At 38.2% G+C, this 18,865-nt stretch overlaps 1 protein-coding gene across 1 annotated transcript in view; it reads left to right on the top strand.

Moving 5' to 3' along the window:
• nsmfa (NMDA receptor synaptonuclear signaling and neuronal migration factor a) overlaps positions 1-18,865 on the top strand; it is a 45,193-nt gene that overhangs the window by 16,353 nt on the left and 9,975 nt on the right. Inside the window, 3 exon segments of the mRNA XM_077623322.1 lie at positions 9,200-9,252; positions 11,279-11,368; positions 18,504-18,634. Coding sequence (XP_077479448.1) covers positions 9,200-9,252; positions 11,279-11,368; positions 18,504-18,634 — 274 coding nt within the window.

Here is an 18,865-nt window from a genome sequence, read left to right as displayed (position 1 = left end):
AAGGACTCCAAAAGTGTGGGTACTCTGAGCTGCTGTTTGGTCCTTACGCATAAACAACAGTCTTGTCCCGTTCTTCCACCCGAAGGCAAAGGGTGCTACCTTCTCGTCTACCGCGGTGAACCCCAATGTACAGGCATCAAGTCGTGGGGCAGTATGCCCACATCTGCTCGGCGCCTCCCAACATGAGCGACTCTAGAGTGGAAGAGTGTTGAACGCCCCCACCCCACAAGAAGTGTAGTATCAGAGCCCAAGCTGTGCGTAGAGGTGAGCCGACTACATCAAGTGGTAACTTCTCAACGCCGCGCCCTAGGTCAGGCTCTTTCCCAACCAGAGATGTGACATTCAACATCCCAAGATCCAGTTTCTGGAACTGGGGATCGGAGCACCAAGGATCCCTTCTTTTACCACACTCGACCTCTTTGGCCCCTTCCACAGATTGTGAGCCCATGGGAAGAGGAACCTTTATAGCCTCTTTGGGCTCTAGGGGCTCACCATTGTGCCCCACCTCCAGGCCTGGGTCCAGAGTGGGCCCCGCTGACCCGCGTTGGAAAACAACATTCAATAATGTAACTCATCACAGGTGGTCTTCTGAGTCATTCTTTGTCTGGTCCCTCACCTCAGACCAGTTTTCCATGGGTTCCCTTATCAAGGGCACAAAGCCCTAGACAACATAGCTCCTATGATCATTGGGACACACAACTCCCACCACGACGATAAGGTGATGACTCATCAGGGGGAGCCATATATCACACTTGTAATGTAAATGTTATGATACTGAGTACAGCCTTACATTACCAGAGTGTCATTTTTATGGGAGCTTATAGATGGATGCACCACTCCGCTTGCCAGAGACTTTAATTTTAGCACACAGTAATAAGATATTGCAACCCCTTAAAGCTTGCCCAGGGAATGTGACCCATCACAGTAAATGTCCTTTAAAATGTTAATATGATTATATTGTAGAATTTGTTTCAAATTCTATCGGGCATTTAGGTGTGCTTTTCACAGCTTCCCGTGACACGTTTCTAATGTAGTTTGACACACATGGAACAAAATGCAAGATTTTCTCTTAGTATCATAGCTATGTTATTATTATCATTTCAAGGCCTCTTGAGGTAAATTTAAGACCGATAGTTTTGTTGAGGAAGGTCAAAAATATTCTCATTCTCTGTCTGCTTTTCCTGAATATTTTTTTTTCTTATAGTCAATGCTTCCTGGTCACTGTCCTGTTTTTTCTGTCCCTCCTCTGCTTGCACGCTAATTACAATCGGGACAAAAACATCGCAGGATATCGTGAGTATATACCCTTTTTGTTTGAGTTTCTTAACTGCTGTTGCTTATTCTCGAGAATTACCAGTCGGCCTGCTTTGTTGACTTCTGCTAACTACTGACCATTGATTTCTGATGTTTAAGAAGTGTGAAAAATACTCTAATTGTGGCATATACACATATATTGTCAAGAAAAATAATCTAAAATTCACACAGTTTTCCACTTGTTTGATTGGCTCATTTAACAAGACGTGGTTTGTTATTCTGTCCAAATATAGGACATAAGGGTTAGAAAATATTTTGTGGTTTTGGTTTGTCTTGATAAGAATATCAAGAACAAAGTACATTCTCACAAGATCAATTCTTGCTTTTTAGTTTTTATTATTTCTTATTGTGTATTAACATTTATGTACCTACATATCTGTATCTGTACATACATAAGACCTGTGTGCATATATAGGCTTCAATTTGTTGAATTGAGCTATTTTCTGTTATTATCTTAGTTTCAACAATATTGTTATTTGTTGAGTTGCACGGTAATAGTGTATAGAGTATACATAAAGCAACAGTAGAATGAATATTTTGAAAAATATAAATATTCAAAAAGTTTGTTCTTAAAAATATAACCAAACAAACATAACCAATTGAACTTAATGCATTTAACAGTACCAAGTCTAACATTTCATTGTGCTCAGCTGTCTTCCAATTACTCTTTGCTCAAGTAAATGCAAACTAACATGAGAGCTGCTCTCCTTGCTCAACCTAATTGCTGAGAAAAATTATACATTATCGTAGGTCGTAAGCGAGTGAGTCAGTGAGTGAGTGAGTGAATGTGAGTGAATGAAGGGGCAATGGTGTTGCAATAGTCTCTTGGAGCTCCAAGCTAGTACCGTATTCATCGGACTATAAGTCGCACCAGCCATAAAATGCACAATGAGGAAAAAGGTATATGTAAGTCGCACTGGAGTTAGGGCCACATTTTAGGGACGGCAATGTTTTTATTTGAGCAGAAACCAAGAAGAAACATACTCTAAAGTAAAAATAGTTAAATGGACATTAACATAACATTTACAATTTTTGGGGTGAATCTATAGCCTTAAAAACAACAACAAGAACAACATAATACGCTTTTAGTGGTCAAGAGGGAAAATACAAACATATACTAAGTCGCACTTGAGTATTATTTGAAGGGCCAGCCAAACGATGAAAAAAAAGTCCAGCTTATAGTCCGGAAAATACAGTAATCAGTGGGGGGGCCTGTGCCCTCTGCAAAAATGTCCTTTTTCCCCACACATTAATTTAAATAAAGGAATTATATATCAGGTCCAAAAACTGCGCTCTCCTTTTAAATGGCCCATTCTTCTCATTTATCGGGAGTGCATTTTGCACGCCCTTGGGAAGGGCCCTGTATTGGGCAGGGTCCGAGCGACTGCCTGGCTTGCCTATCCACTAGCCCCAACTATTTTCCTCTTGCACGGTGGCTACATTGAAAAACTGCTAATCATGTCAGAAAGAATATGTTGAACAATGATAGTGATGCATTTTCAGAACCAGATAGTAGTTCTGAAGCAGCACGTTGTCTGAAAATAGCTTTAAATATGCCTCCCTGTTGGGCATTTCAAGTGACCCTCAGTTGCCAATTAGAAGAAACTTTAATCCAACTGTTCAGATTTAATCATTACGTTTCTAATGGTACGTGTGTCAACAAACACGTCAGTGTTACATTATTTCAAACCATGCGAAGAAAAAATAAGTTGGAACCTAGAGATGACACTTGAGAGGCATCACCCCACAATTGCGCTCTTAACCCCCCCTTACTGAATCGGCTTCTCCCTCTCTTATCCTTTCAATACTGTGACACGTCCTGGCAGGACTTTTCGGCGATTTGGCTCAAGAAAAAGGAGAGAGAACAGGATTCAGCCAAAGTGTACCTGAGGTACAAAATGTCCCATCAGGCTTTACTTTAGCACTGTTTGTGCTTGTCCGTTGGCTCTGATACTCTGAGTCCTAATCTGACTTAGGCCAAGAGAGAAAGAGGGTGATGCTCTAGGAATGCTGTCACACTGTTGTCGTTTTTATGAACCAGACTTTTTTCCCAGGCTATAAGTCACACCTGAACATAAGGCGCAGCAGTCAAAATATACCCAATGAAAAGGAAAAATATATATATTTAAGTCGCACTGGGGTATAACAAGGGTTGACTTCGTGGCCCATAAAAGAGTGAGGATAAGTATCCAAGTCATTCTCAAAGTCTGTCCAATTCAGACTTAGTTCCTACATTTTGTTTGTTTTCTAAATCAATTATGCACCGTATTTTTTGGAAGATAAGTCAAACCAGCCAAAGAATATACAATGAAAAAGGAATATGTTTATGTATGAGTATATGTATATATGTATGTATATATATATATATATATATATATATATATATATATATATATATATATATATATATATATATATATATATATATATACATATATACATATATACATATATATATATATATATATATATATATATATATATATATATATATATATATATATATATATATATATATATATATATATATATATATATACACCCTCATTAGGGTTGTGGGGGGTGCTGGAGCCTATCCCAGCTGACTCCGGTTCATGCATACTGCTAAAACTTAACATCTAACAATTTTGGTAAACTATGTCTTATCTTGTCTAACAATACCAAGGGGTAATGTAGAGTCTCCAATCAGCCTACCATGCATGTTTTTGGAATGTGGGAGGAAACCGGAGTACACGGAAGAAACCCACGCAGTATGTAGTGAGCCTGTCATTGCCAATCCAATGACTTCTAAAGTTTTATCTCTGGGCAATAACTGGAGCGACTGGAACAAATTGACACATTGAATAACTCCAGAAACACTTTGCCAGGAGGTGACATTGACGTCCTTAAGATTCAGGCTCAGATGCTGTGTGACACGCGGGGCAGATGGCCACTTGACACCCAGAGCCTGGTTCTCAATTCCAGTTTGGACGTGCGTTGTCTGTTCAAAATGAGTGTTCACAAATAACTTTCGTGAACACTAAAAACTCTGCGAATACATGTCTTTTACTTCATCAGTATTGAGAACAATAAGACGCCTCACTCTTCTAAATATACTTTAGATGTGCCATGTTTTAATTGGCTCTGCTAAAGATGTTCTACAAAGTGACCTTTTTGCATATTTTTTTCATTGCCTCTTGCATGCTTGTTAACTAATTATTGCCATCTTGGATGGGTGTAACATTGGACAAGAACAAATCCATTCAATTTGGGGCACATCCAAATTAGTTAGCAGTTCATTTCTCTCCTGAGCATTTTTGGCTCAGGACAGATCTTTGTGAGAGCATTTTCATTCAATTTTATGAAAATTGGTTTTGAAATGACCTCATCTGCAGTCATAAAATATATTCAGACATGGACTTTTATGAAAAGTCAGCTGTATATAGACATACATATATTAAGAGTGACGTTTTAATGACACAGTAAATGTTAAGATCTATAACATCTTGGCAGATTTTTGTGCCCCTTTAGTACTCCTCTCGACTTGTATTTCAATTCACTACTAGCAGTTTTTCCTGTTTGAAACATTTTTAATATTGATTTTTCAACTGGAACAATTCTATACTGAGAAAAGTATAAACTAAAGCAGCTTGTTTTTGTTTATTGACCAACAGATTATTGTTTATGTGCAAAAATTAAGCAATACCACACTAGCAACAGTATTCTATTTCTTGAATACTAAAAGGGAGGAGATTCAATAATAATTTTCTCTGAGTCACAGACGTCGCAGGTTGACAGAGATTGATGGAGCTTTTTTATAAAAAGAGAGAATAAAACCACATGGAACTTAGCAGAGAGATCTCTGTGATAAAAGACACCTTTCATAAAAGCGTGTCAGCATGTTGCCGTGCATGTGTCAAACTATTTCTGACGAGTATAATGAGGTCATTTTTAACCAAAGTTCTAAACAACAAAGACACTTTAACAACAATCTGCAGTCGCTTTATCATGCTGTTATTACAGCATGCGTTTATATCACTTTGCCTTCCACCAGTGTCTATTGATGTAGTGTGTTGTTGCCTAAACGACCTGTATAGCGTGAAAAGTGTTTTTTTTAAAGCATATTTTCTTGAATAAGTCCTTTTCAAACCTGGCAACAGGCAAGCAAGGCATAATAGCAACATCTGTCAGTTTTAGCAATGTCGAGACCAGAAGGATGGAAGACGTTGGACTACATCTCACTAAAATATATTAAAAGAATATCACTTGAGAAAGAGATCATAAAAATACAGTGGTACCTCGAGATACGAGCTTAATGCGTTCCGGGACTAAGCTCGTATGTCGATTTACTTGTAACTCAAATGAACGTTTCCCATAGAAATGAACTAAAAACAAATTAATTCATTCCAACCCTCTGAAAAAACACCAAAAACAGGATATTGTATTGGAAAGCCATTTTTATTTGTTCTAATTCGCCATCTATTAACAAAGTAACAAATAAATAGTGTTTTAATAGTATTAAAATGTGTTTAATAAGTTTAATCTAATTTTATACTAAACTTAATTGTAATTTTGTTTTAAATTTTGATACCTTTCTTCTCCCGGCTTGGCTCTATTTGCCCCGCCTCCACCCTGACTTTCAGATGCACACTATCGAGGGTTTTTTGCTTTTGTCTTCCCTTCGAAATATTCCCAAAATGATGCACACAAATGTCCTCACAATAGGATAACGCACGACCACTTGTCAACTTGCCCGGGAAGTAGTACTCCTCTCATATTAGCGAACAAGCTCCGCCACTCGCACTGACTAATGCAACGCTCCGCCCAGTGCTCGTAGAGACATTACACGAGGGAGTTGCGACCAGAAAGACAGTGCCCATGATGTTCTTAAGAGCAGCCACTCGCGTCTGCTGTATGCTCGTATATTGGTTGTCTTGGTATCTCAAGATAAATGTTTGCTCGAAATTTTACTCGTATCTCAAATTGCTCGTATGTCGAGGCACTCGTATGTCAAGGTATTACTGTAGTTGGTTCCATTTTGAATAACAGTAAAAATGGAGAATAACAGCATAACAGGGAACTGTCCATGTAACATATTGAGAGATATTCAGATAACTATAACCTAAACAACAACAAAATGCTGTTTGACAAACTCTCAATTTCACTCCCAATCACTACCGAAGCCATTAGCTAATGTGTTGTGTTCGATGGTAAAAAAAAAGTCAACCACTCATTAACATCAGTCGCCGTTCAAAATGTCAATTTAAATAGGAAGTCTAATGCCCTTAATGCAGCCAATTAGTTGGTCTTCATTTTCAGTGTCAATTCTGAACAACTTCGCCAACCCTAAAAGTAAAGGGCACGCCTAACTTGCGTAAGTGCATGACGTATCTCCAGTGCGCAAAGAACCTTTTTCATTTTTATCATGAAATATCTCGTGCAGCCATTATTCAATATGGTTGGTGAAAAGCGAAATGCTTCGAGGGAGGTGCAAGGAAGAGGCAAGCCATTTCATTTGAAACAAGTGGCAATAATAACGAAGCTTGATACGCGTGAGAGTGGTGAGCGTTGCACGGGCATACAACTTGAATCGTTCGACCGTCAGTACCATTTATAAACAGAAAGATCAAGCAGCAGGACCCAAATATTGAACGTTGCACAAAGTTTGCAAATCAATTGAATGTTGCCATACAGTGCTACCGCATCATTTATGATGAAAAAAAGAAGAAAACTGTGCAATCGTCGTTAGATCGCTTCTTTCGGCCAGTTTCTAATACATAAATCTCTCTCTCTCTATACAGTACTGTACATATTCTCTCCATTTTATTAAATGTTTTTTTCAGTACAAACCAATGCGTGTTACTTATACAAGCCTTGAACATACAAATGCACTTGTATAAACCTTCAATATACTTATATAGGCGTTAAACATAAATTATAATACAAAATATAGCACTGAATCAACTTACAAACAAATTCAACTTATGAACAATCGCTCGGAACCTAACTCGTTCGTAAGTAGGGGAGCGTCTGTATACGGTAAAAGTAAAATATATATACCATTATTGCTTAGAAATGGGTGGCAACCAAAAGCAAGAAACACGACGATTGAAAACAAAACCAAAACAGACAACTCATCCTCTCCCACTCTTCCTCCACTCAGACTCCTTTTTTTCTTTATAATGTTTCCTTCCATGCTGATATTTTTTTTTTTAGCTAAAGCTTTTAGCTTCTGTTAGCGTTGTCTCTTGACCTTGTTCCTTCAACGCCACGTGCTCGTTTTCTATTCTGGAGGATTTGGAAGACAGACTGAGATCTAAGGGTGCGTTTTAATAAATCAATTGGGCTTTTTTGCAAGGAGTACACACTCTTCGATATCTGACTCCAGTTTATATATCCTTTCCAGCAGGTAAAAGTGGGCGTTAATTTGAATATTACTGGGCGTTTTTCAGTTTAGAACAGTGGTCCCCAAACTATTCCAGAAAGGGCCGCAGTGGGTGCAGGTTTTCGTTCCAACCAGTAAGAGGAAACCTTTCCACCAATCTGGTATCCTAGAAGTGCAATCAGTGGATTGCAGCCAGGTGCTTCTTTTTTTCAGCAGAAACCTCATTGGTTAGACTGTTTGTGTTGGATCGGTTGGAACAAAAACCTGCACCCACAGCGGCCCTCCAGGACCGGTTTGGAGACCTCTGGTTTAGAAGAAACTTCAAATATGGAGTTGTTTCCTATGGCCAGCTAGTCTTGGCAATTAAACAGTCCCCACACTCAGGGGCCCAAGAACAACTGCATGATACCAACCCCAGGCTATACTTTGAAATGTTTATTTCGACTTGCTAAAAAAAGGAACATCGGTTTTAAAAAGCAAACACATTAAATAAGGAAGTAGGACATGAGTGTGTCTAGCTACTCAAAAGTGACAATACTAACAAGACACTTGATCAGCATGAGCGGAGCCAAAAGGGCCAAAGGTCGACGAGTGTATAGACATAACACTTCTTCAGAATATGAAAAAGAAGGGTGAAAAAGACCCTCTTAGCCTCTAAACAAATATAGACATGCAGCCTAGACTATGCACTAGGGGAAAAATGGTAATTACCGTATTTTCGCGCATATAAGCCGTATTTGTAACTAAAAAAAATGATGACTGAATCAAGGGTATGGCTTATATGCGCACTTACAGCTTTGCTATACTCTTCTTCAACAATAGATGTCGGCAAATTATCATTTACTATTTGTTGGTTATTTTCTGTTTTGCAGTAAGAAAACAACCATTACTAGATGAATTAGTATAAAACTGTTTTTTTTCTGTATGTATCCATATTTGTTTTTTGTGCCTATATTATTTTTCTGAAAATCCTACATGTGAATGAATACATTGCTTTTCCATGTCCCCCCCTCTGATAATAACTTCCTTTTTTAAATCTTCCACGTGCAGGCAGCACCCTTTCGGAATGTGCAATCCAGCAGACAGTCCTTTAGTATCAGTATCTCAGAAATACCATGTGCGATAATTTTTCTTAAGATTTTACCTTCAAAGTAACACATTTGTACCCACTATTAAAACCATGAATATGGAGGTGAATATTGTGAATCAGGGGGCAGCTTACATGCGAGAAATTGTAAAATTCAAGCATTTTAAGGCAATTTTAAGGGTGCGGCTTATTTGCGAGAAAATACGGTACTTTGGTGAGTTCTCTCAAGTGATTCTTTGTATAGAATGTGTTTGCTGGTTGCTTTCATTAATGAGTCAACTGCTCTTTACTGCCCACACTGAAACGAACATTGCCTCTAATAATGTCTTGTTTTTGTCTTTCAACCCTTTGTTTTTCCTCACCCACCTTCTTCGCCTTCACTTCATGCCGTCCTTACATTTGACTGCCTCTTCCTCCTCCGTCGTCCCCAAAAGGAACTTCCGGAAGCATCTTCGTATGGTGGGCAGCAGAAGGATGAAAGCACAGAGTGAGTCAGATGTTTACGTGAGTCGATGTGTGCTTAATGCATAATTTCTGAGTGCTGTTCACCCCGCCTTCATCCATGTGCGTTTATTTTTGCTGTTCACCACTTGTATGGCATTTGTGAGCATGCGAGTGTTGTTTGGAGATTTCCGGATTTCCAGGGTTTGTGTGCGTGTGTCTTTGAGGAAATGACTCTCTTTTACTGTGATTTCACTATAGATATTTGTTTATGGGCTGATTTGAGAGTTTGAAGGTTTCTTCATATTTTCAAAGGTTCCGTGTGGTTGAAGTTAGTGTTGAATTTGCTGTTGAAGTTTTTTTTTTAAAGAAAGAAAAATACTGTTAAAACCCAACAACATCACACCAAATTTGCCTATCTTATTTAGTGCAAGCCAGTTTTACTATGGATTGTCCTAAAGAAGGTTACAGTACGACTTGGTCCTTCTGATCAAGATTAGCGCCATCTAATGGCAACATCTCTCATTTCTTAGAAAATAATTCAAACGGGATGTCCGGTAACATTTGCTTTTTTGACTCAGAATTGAAAAGAAACCATACATGAAAATATGTGCATTTTTTTGTCATTTCAACACTTTTAAAGTACGAAAAAATCTCGAATTCTTTTGACAACATTGTTACGCTGTTGCTAATCAATGTGGATCAATGACATTATGCATTGAAGAACAGACTAATGTTAGTGGAGAACCATTTGCACCCATCAAAAGACCCACATGTGGCTCCCGAGCCATAGGTTCCCTACCCCTGGTTTAGGCCATCAGTGTCAAACACATGAGATCTGACCAGCACTACATTTTGTGTGGCCGATGAGAGTAAAACATTAACTTCAGAACTGAGAGAAAATTTACTGCTTTCCCCTTTAAAAATATGTTTTAAACAATTGAAAAATAAACAGAATATTTACATTTTCCCTGTTTTTTCATTTTTTTAAACTAAATAATTAAAAGTACAGTAATCCCACAAATATCACGGATAATGTAGACTAGATATGGCCGCGATAACTAAAAACCACGAAGTAGCATCCCCTCTATTGTTAGTAAAATATTACATTTTACGCACCTATACAAAAATACAAGTACAATTATCAAGATGTGCATTTATTAAATATTACAGTTTAATGCATATGAAAATCCTATAATGTATTAATATCTAAAGATGGTCTAAAAATGAAAAAATGTAAATACTTTAAGTAATGTACTCACAGTGAAAATAGTTCCTCTCCGCTTGAAATAATAATTTTTAAAAAAAGTTATTGGGAGCTTTAGTCCAAGTCCTCTTCGTGAGGTTCGAGAGGCATCCATGGAGTCTTCAGGGGGCGCCATAGGGGCAAAAGAAGGAGCTTCTTTCTTCAAGGGTTTTTCGGCGCACAAGGAACATGGTGACCACCGTTTCTTTTCTTGTACAAATATTCTTTTGTACAAGGACATACCACTATCAAAGTGTGCGTCTGCGATTAGCTGGCCAGTGATTCAGGTTGTCCCCCGCCTGAGGTTCATAGTTTGTGAGGATAAGCATTTTGGATAATGAATGAATGAATGAATGGATGAAAAATAAACAAATAAATGATAGTTACACGTATTATTTCTTAATTAGAAATTGTAAAATTATATGGTAAAGAATTTAAAAATGCAATATTGTGCTGAGCAATGTCTATTGACGATTGAAATAGTAATTTCATTTGATAATGAGTTAGTTTTTGATTAAACATGGCAGCCCTATTTTTATTCTAATAATTGCCCTTTTAAGAAACCTTTAACTATTATGTGTCCCGCAACAAAAAGTTTGACATCACTAGTTTAGGCCAAGAGTTTTGTCCTGTTCTGGGCGCCTTAAAAAACACGCTTGGATGAATTTGGTGTGGCTTTCGTCCGTTTGTGTGTTTTCCAAGTGGACATGTAGCCGCATTCGTCTCTGTACGTCTCAGGTCGTGTGTCGATCGTCTAGTGTGCACGCACCCGTATGTGTGCGTTCGCGCACACGCGTGTGTGACGATCTCTCCCCGCCTGTAATAGCGTTTGCTGAGCGTAGATCGAAGAGTTTCAGCCGCTCCTGGAGTGACCCTACCCCTGTCAAGACTGACTCCCCTCATGAACCCAGAGACAGTGAGTTCACACTGCACGCACATGCAAAAAATGAAATCACAAAACCTGTGCCCAGATTAATTCCTACTTCGAAAAATATAACGTGAGCTCATTCACTGCCTTAGATAACTATAATCGTTACGTGGGGGATCTTTGGGGAGGGTCTTAGGCTGATTCATTCAATTTTGTTTAAACTTGCAAAGAATTCTAGTGTCGCACAGTGGGCAGTAGATGGCAGCATTTTGGTGATAAGCCCAAGTTACAAAATAAAAACAATTCATTTTCCACACTCTCTAAAGAATATAACATTTAGTGCAACATTCACAGATATTAAAATGTACAGTAATACATTGACATACGAGTGCCCCAACATACGAGAAATTTGAGATACGAGTACACTTCCGAGCACATATTTGCCTTGAGATACGAGGCAAATTTTGAGATACGAGCATACGAGACAGCCAGGCCAAGATGCCTGAGGCTGCTTATGATAACAGCGTCTTTCTCACCGCATCTCCCTCGTGTAAAGATATCTACGAGCAAAGGGCGGAGCGTTGCAAAGTAAACAACCCTAGATAGGTTCTGTGAAATATGGAATGTATTTCTCTTGTATTCTTTAATCCTTTTAGCTACTAGAATAGAATTTTACTGAAACCTACTGGTCACAAGGCCTGTCATCATTTTGTATATAGCAACTACCCTTTTGTTGTTCCCGCCTACCTTCAATAAAAGCCCTCCCAGCCCTCAGGAGTTGTGTATTTGGTGGGGGGAGCTACAGGATGGACGTTATGCTCTGTCCGAGACAAAGGACAAAGAAGCGAGCGAGCAGCGTCCATCTTCGAAAGCAGCCTGCCATTTTACCACTCCTGATCGGCCGATGGAGTTAAAACTATTCCGTCTTGATGCCTACTCTGCTTGCAGATTATTTTGATTTTAGGACTAGCCCTAACAGGTTCCTTTTAAAAACTCCGGCTAAAAGTGAAGGTCGAAGCGATGCAAAAAAAGCCAAGCCGGAAGAACAGTAAAAAAAATAAAAATAAAATTAGAGTTAAGTTAGTGTAAGGTAAGATTAAAACTTATTTTTAAGTGTCTGTATTGTAATCTAAGTTCATTTAAGTAAAATTTAAAGTTTGTTATTGTTACGAGCATGTTCCTATACCTCTCGCTCACCTCCACACGCTCCGCGTTTTACTGAATAACGTCTCATTTTGGTATTGAACATCATAACCACTAGAGAATTATTTGTTACTCTTAGTAGAGGGTAAATTAGAACCAATAAAAATGTTTTTCCATTGTAATATCTGTTTTTTTGTGTTTTTTCAGAGGGCGGGAACAAATTAATTTGTATTTCGCTCATTTCTATGGAAAAAGTCGATTTGAGATACTGGTAAATCGACATGCGAGCTCAGTCCCGGAACGCATTAAGCACATATCTTAAGGTATTACTGTATCTGCTTGATCTTTGGTAAATTGGAGAGCTTTTTGTATCTTGGAACAGTAATTTACTTATCGATGTGTTTCGTAACCTGAAAATTTATTGGGTAGAAGCATTTGTAAGTAGAGGCAGCACTGTATTGATAAACTACATTATTTAAGTTTAAGTCTGTTTCAGGCATTATGACACTGGAGCTCGGTCCCGGGTCGCATTAAGCTCGTATCTCAAGGTATTACTGTACTTATTAACCTTTGCAATCAACAAACCAGACTCACAAATTTTAACATTGAGCCCATGTTTTTCATTTTATAATCTCAAAATGACTTTAAATTCACACTTCCTCATTCATCCGGAAATTTTGACAACCTAAACTCTACAAACAAAATTTTTCAGAAGCAGGTGACCTCCATGTAAATGCATGCATTAAAATGTATACAAGGTGTAATTGGCAGTCCAATACAAAAGGGGGGTAGAATGTTGCTGTAATTTGTAATATTCTATATGTAAATTCTGCAGAAGCTTACTATTGCACCAAAATGGTTCACAGTGCAGCAGCATTTTATATCAAGTAGGCTTACCTTGCGTAACAGATGCAAACTAGCGTTTTGAGTGGTAACATTTGCTCCTACTACATGGAATTTTATCACCCTTCTGTATTGTAAAATGTCTTCAGAGTAGTTTGCGGCTTTCAATTAAAATTTTGACATCGAACAGATTGACGGAGTAAAACAAAATGGTTACAGGCAAAATACAAGTTTTCGCTGGCTAATATTTATGTCAAGTGAAAAAAGAAACATGATATATCCATTCATTGTATTAATTGTCCTGATTAGATGTTAGAATGTGGAATTGATTCTATGTGAATTAATTAATTAGTCTGAACAAACAATGATCTGTTATTGGCATGCATCAAGTTAGGTTGTAGACCGCAGGTGTTAAAGTGGCGGCCCAGGGGCCAAATCTGGCCCGCTGCATCATTTTGTGCGGCCCGAGAAAGTCAATCATAAGTGCCGACTTTCTGTTTTAGGATCAAATTCAAATGGAGATTATATTTCGTGATTTTCCCATTTTTTTAATTAATAATGGCAACTTTTTTAATCCTTTTTTTTCTTGTTGTGTTTTTAGTTCAAACGGCATTTTGTAAAATCCAAAAATAAATATATAAAAATATTTTCGGTTTTCTACTATTGAACATAATCAAAAAAATATTTTATTTCCTTTTGAAATGAAAAACATGATTAAAAGACATTTTTCCATACTAGGAAAAAAAAGCTCAAATAAACATTGTTTTAGATCTATAAAAACGGAATATTTTAAGGCTTATGATCCATTTCTTTTAATCGGATTTTTAAAAATATATATCTAAATATTACATTTAAAATTGTCTGGCCCACAGTAAATCAAGCTGACATTAATGTGGCCTGTGAACCAACCCGAGTTTGGCAACCTTTATTGTAGACCACCCAAAAAGTTAACTTACTTGCCACCATGGACAGCGCCAGATGTCCAAGCCATTTGACTGGGAGGGGCGAATAAACGTTCCTCTCAGGCAAAATTGATCGAACGTCAAGCGCTATCAGTGCCACTGAAAGATGAGCATCCACAGCCTGTTTAAGTGAATTGGAGATCTATCAGTCAATAGCAGGCAATGAGTTAATTTTGGGTCTTTTTTTACTTCCATTTTAGGGTAGTTATAGGTCACTTCTGGTAAACTTTGGATGATTTCCTATTGCTTTTGAGGGACTTTCCGGGATGCTTTTAGTTTGTTTGTCGGTTCTTGATGATTTGTGCGCATTTCCAGGTTACTTCCTCTTGGGTTTGTGGCATTTTAAGGTTCCCTATCATTGGCTGCCATTGAAGGTGCTGTTTTGACAGCACGGAGCAAATGAATGAATGTGATTGCGGGGAGGAAATTTAACAATGTGCAGTAGTGCTCGGACCTGATCACACAACTCACAAACATCTGATTTTGTGGCGCCCTTGTCGAAAAAAAAAGAAATAATTTAATTATGTACGTACAGTATGAATGAGCTACGAGGTGCCCATCAGGCAGAACAAGCCCACGGGCTCGATTGGACCCCCGAGTGGAAAGCCTGCAACCAGGTTTTGGCTACTATGTATAATTGCTGGGAGTCAATGAGTTTACTGAATGTAATAAGGAATCTGTGCCAAAAGTTTTCCCTTACTTGGTCTGGTACTATATCATTCGAAATGAAATTTTCTTCTTTTCTATATTGAGTCATGAGCGGCCCGGCGGCTGAGTGGTTAGCGCTTCGGCCTCACAGTGGGAGTCCTGGGTTCAAATCCAGGTTGGTCCACCTGTGTGGAGTTTGCATGTTCTCCCCGGGCCTGCGTGGGTTTTCTCCGGGTACTCTGGTTTCCTCCCACATTCCAAAGACATGCACCATAGACTGATAGGACACTCTAAATTGCCCCTAAGTATGAGTGTGAGCGTGAATGGTTGTTTGTCTCCTTGTGTCCTGCGATTGGCTGGCCACCAATTCAGGGTGTCCCCCGCCTCTGGCCCGAAGTCAGCTGGGATAGGCTTCGGCACCCCCCGCGACCCTAGTTAGGATAAAGCAGTTCAGAAAATGAGATGAGATGAGTATTAATTCGTGTTGCCATGGATGACGATAGACATCCAATTCAAATTGCCAGTCCTCCCAGTCAAATCGAATTGGCTGTCTATCGCTGTCAATGGCAGGGAAACATGATCACTCAATGCCAGCCTTCCCATTTGAAATAGATTTGAGGTCTATCACTGTAAAAAATGATTTAAGTAATACAAATTACTGAAATTCTACTCAGTTTCCTACATTGATTACATGTTGACAGGTTTTGACTCCTGAACTAATGTAGAGGCACTGTTTAAATGACTAGCTCCATCTTGTGTTAAAGCTGAGAAGTACAACAGAATATACGTTGAACTCAAGTTTCTTTTGGGCGCCATTTTCACTGATATTTTCATAATAAATCTGGGCATTTGGGGTGCGGGCTATAATTTGGACAATGTGCTCGTCAAGGACAGTAAAATATCAACTTTGTCAATAAATACTCTGTGTGCCTTTGTGACCGTAAATCAGACTTTGTGCTGCTCTCTTTGTGAGTATGTCTTTCAAAAATGAACTGTTTGCGTGAATGTTGACAAGTGTACAAATGCAACCTATATGTTCATCACTTACTGACTGCGTCTACATGTCTTTTGTGTCTGTGTGGTTTTATGTTTTCTCTCCACTTCCATCTTCAGTGCGTTTCACTTTGTGTTGTGTGACAAATGTGGTGTTGAGTGTAGTCTAAGACTAATGTCCTAATGTTTAATTGTTTTTCCTTCCTGTAAAAAAGGTGTTCGTATTCTATGGAGGCTGCACCGCATTCCGTTTCCCTCTCTTTATCATCTATTCTTATGTGTTTGTGCGCATGAACGATAAAGACAACTAAATTAAATAAAACCAACACCCACCCATCTATAACCATTTTCAACATCATATTCCGTTGAGGGTTAGACAATAATCACTGATCTAATTTTGAAAATATACCTGCTTCAGGTATGAAAATAGCTACATTGCACTAGCTATGGTGGCATGGTTGGCTAAAGTATTCAAGATAGTATTTAATGTTTCAGTTTGATTACACAAAAAAACTTCAAATATGCTGCCTGCCTTATGCCATACATGTTTTTGCTCTTTTATGATATTATTTAGCCACAATTTCTGTATTTTCTCACATATAAGTCATATTTGTAACTAAAAAAATGATGACTGAATCAGGGGTACGGCTTATATGCGCGCAAGACTTGCTATACTCATTTTCACCAGTAGATGTCGGCAAAGTAACATTTACAATTTGTTGGTTATTTTCTGTTTTGCAGTAAGAAAACAACAATGCATTACTGGATGAATTAATTCCTTATGATATTGACCCTATTAATGTGCTTTTGATTCATACAGTATCTCAGAAATACCATGTGTGGTGATTTTTCTTAAGATTTTCCCTTCAAGGTAAACACATTTGTACTCCCTATTAAAACCATGAATATGGAGGTGAAAATTGGGAATCAGGTGGGCGGGCTTATGTGCAAGAAATTGCAAAATTCAATGATTTTAAGGCATTTTTAAGGCTGTGGCTTACACGCAGGGGGGCTTATATGCGATTAACCACAGTAGATTCTTGACCTCATTGTTATTTACCCATAACTCAAATGCAGTTCTTTACAATGACAGGCAACCGGCAGATCAGGACATTACGACACTTGCGCAAATTTACTTAGTGTCGTTTTAACAACTTTAAAAACTGTAACCAAACTTTTGACCTCATTTAAAAAAATAATTGTGACACCAGTTTAGTAAAGTCTCACTTATTTTACCCTAGGGGCAGTGTATTTTTTTCATCCATTCATTCATTCACTCATCTGTATTTAAATTAGTCCTCCAGTTGACTGTTTTTCATTAAGCATTTTGATTTGATTCCAATCATTTTACTATACTTAAATGGCTGCGCTTTCTCAACTCTGTGTTCTCAAAAAACAGGTGAAACTAGTGAAGTGTCCAAGTTTCGTAGGAGCTGAATAAATGAATGAGGGGCAAATAACATTACAGGGTAATGATAAGAAAAGAACTGAGTAGAATTTAAACACTATCTTGTCATCATAGTGAAGAAACATTTCTTCACCCTGCTGGTTTTTCACTATTAAATAGTCACGTTTATAAAACATGTTAAATAATTCCTCGATCGACAAATTGGTAAATCAGATGATGCCACTGTTAGTCATTTTTGTTTTCATTTAAACTCAAATATATGACATTGTGCCATATAAGGTCTAATAAAGTTTAAATAGATACAAATATGCGAATGAATGCTGCTCTTAGTATAGTTGTTTTGAAATGACAAGCTCTATTTTTTTTGTTTCACATTGTTTTTTCAATCAGCTTCTGTCTTCTAGCAAAAAAACAATCATAATTATTTATGGCTCTGTGCTGTTATGATTAAAAAAAATATCTGCGTCCTCTCACCATCAGCCATTTTTCTTAGACGTCTCTGCCTTTTCCATCTGCCATTTTCTAACATCAACACCATTTATTAAGACACGGGTGTCCAAACATTATTTTCCAAGGGTCGCTTTCAAAAATTATTCAAAAGATGGAAGAGCCAATTTGAAATCCTTCCAATTAGGTAAAATCGAGAAAAAATATTGGGTTTTAAAATGTATTTTAAGCATCAATTCATTGTCTGCCTTTGACGGGAGTAGACATCCATTTTACTGGGACGTCTGGCAGTGATGGTTTGATTCCCCAGTCAAACTAGATTGGACGTCTATTTCAGTCAATGGCAGTTAGACATGATGACTAAATACCAGCGTTCCAAGTTTAAAGGGATTTGATGTATATAACTCAATGGAAGGGAATTAGTTAAGGGCTACAATCTGCAAAATATATCAGGTTTTACCCCTTAGCTGTTTAAGTGACTAGCTCTATCTAGTGTTTAAAGGGAGAATTACAATATGTCGCATTTAGGATTCTTGTGTGGACCATGTTAAATTATGTTTCCATGCCACAAAAAATCTGGGCAGCGGGACATAATTTGGACACCCCTGTATTAAGAATTTTCCCCTCTGATGCGCTATACTGTTTTGCACCTTCTGAATGAATTTACATACTTTTTTTCTGACCTGATCTACCACACTCCCTTTTTAAAAACTCATTAGCATGCATTCTTTCTTTCAAGGTGGAGACCTGCCGACTTCCTGCGGTACTCTTGACGAAGGTGCCGTTGATGAGGCTGCCGACTGGGAGGAGGAGAGAGAAATGGAGAGGCTAGCTTACGAGGGAGATGATTTTGTACCCCCCAAAATCATGGTAAGACACTTTACATGCAGGTCATCCATATTAAAGGATAAAATTCATTTTCAATATTCATTTTACGTACGCCTTATCCTCATAAGGGTCGCGGGCGTGCTGGAGCCTATTCCAGTCAACTCTTGGCACCAGGCGGGGGATAGCCTGAATTGGTGGCCAGCCAATCGCAGGGCACAAAGACACGGAAAAACATTCACCCTCATACTCATACCAAGGGCCAATTAAGAGTGT

This window comes from Stigmatopora argus, chromosome 16 (genome assembly GCF_051989625.1).
Source record: "Stigmatopora argus isolate UIUO_Sarg chromosome 16, RoL_Sarg_1.0, whole genome shotgun sequence".
Taxonomy (NCBI): domain Eukaryota; kingdom Metazoa; phylum Chordata; class Actinopteri; order Syngnathiformes; family Syngnathidae; genus Stigmatopora; species Stigmatopora argus.
Note: the sequence above shows the minus strand (reverse complement) of the source record. Positions and strands in the feature narration are given on the sequence as shown.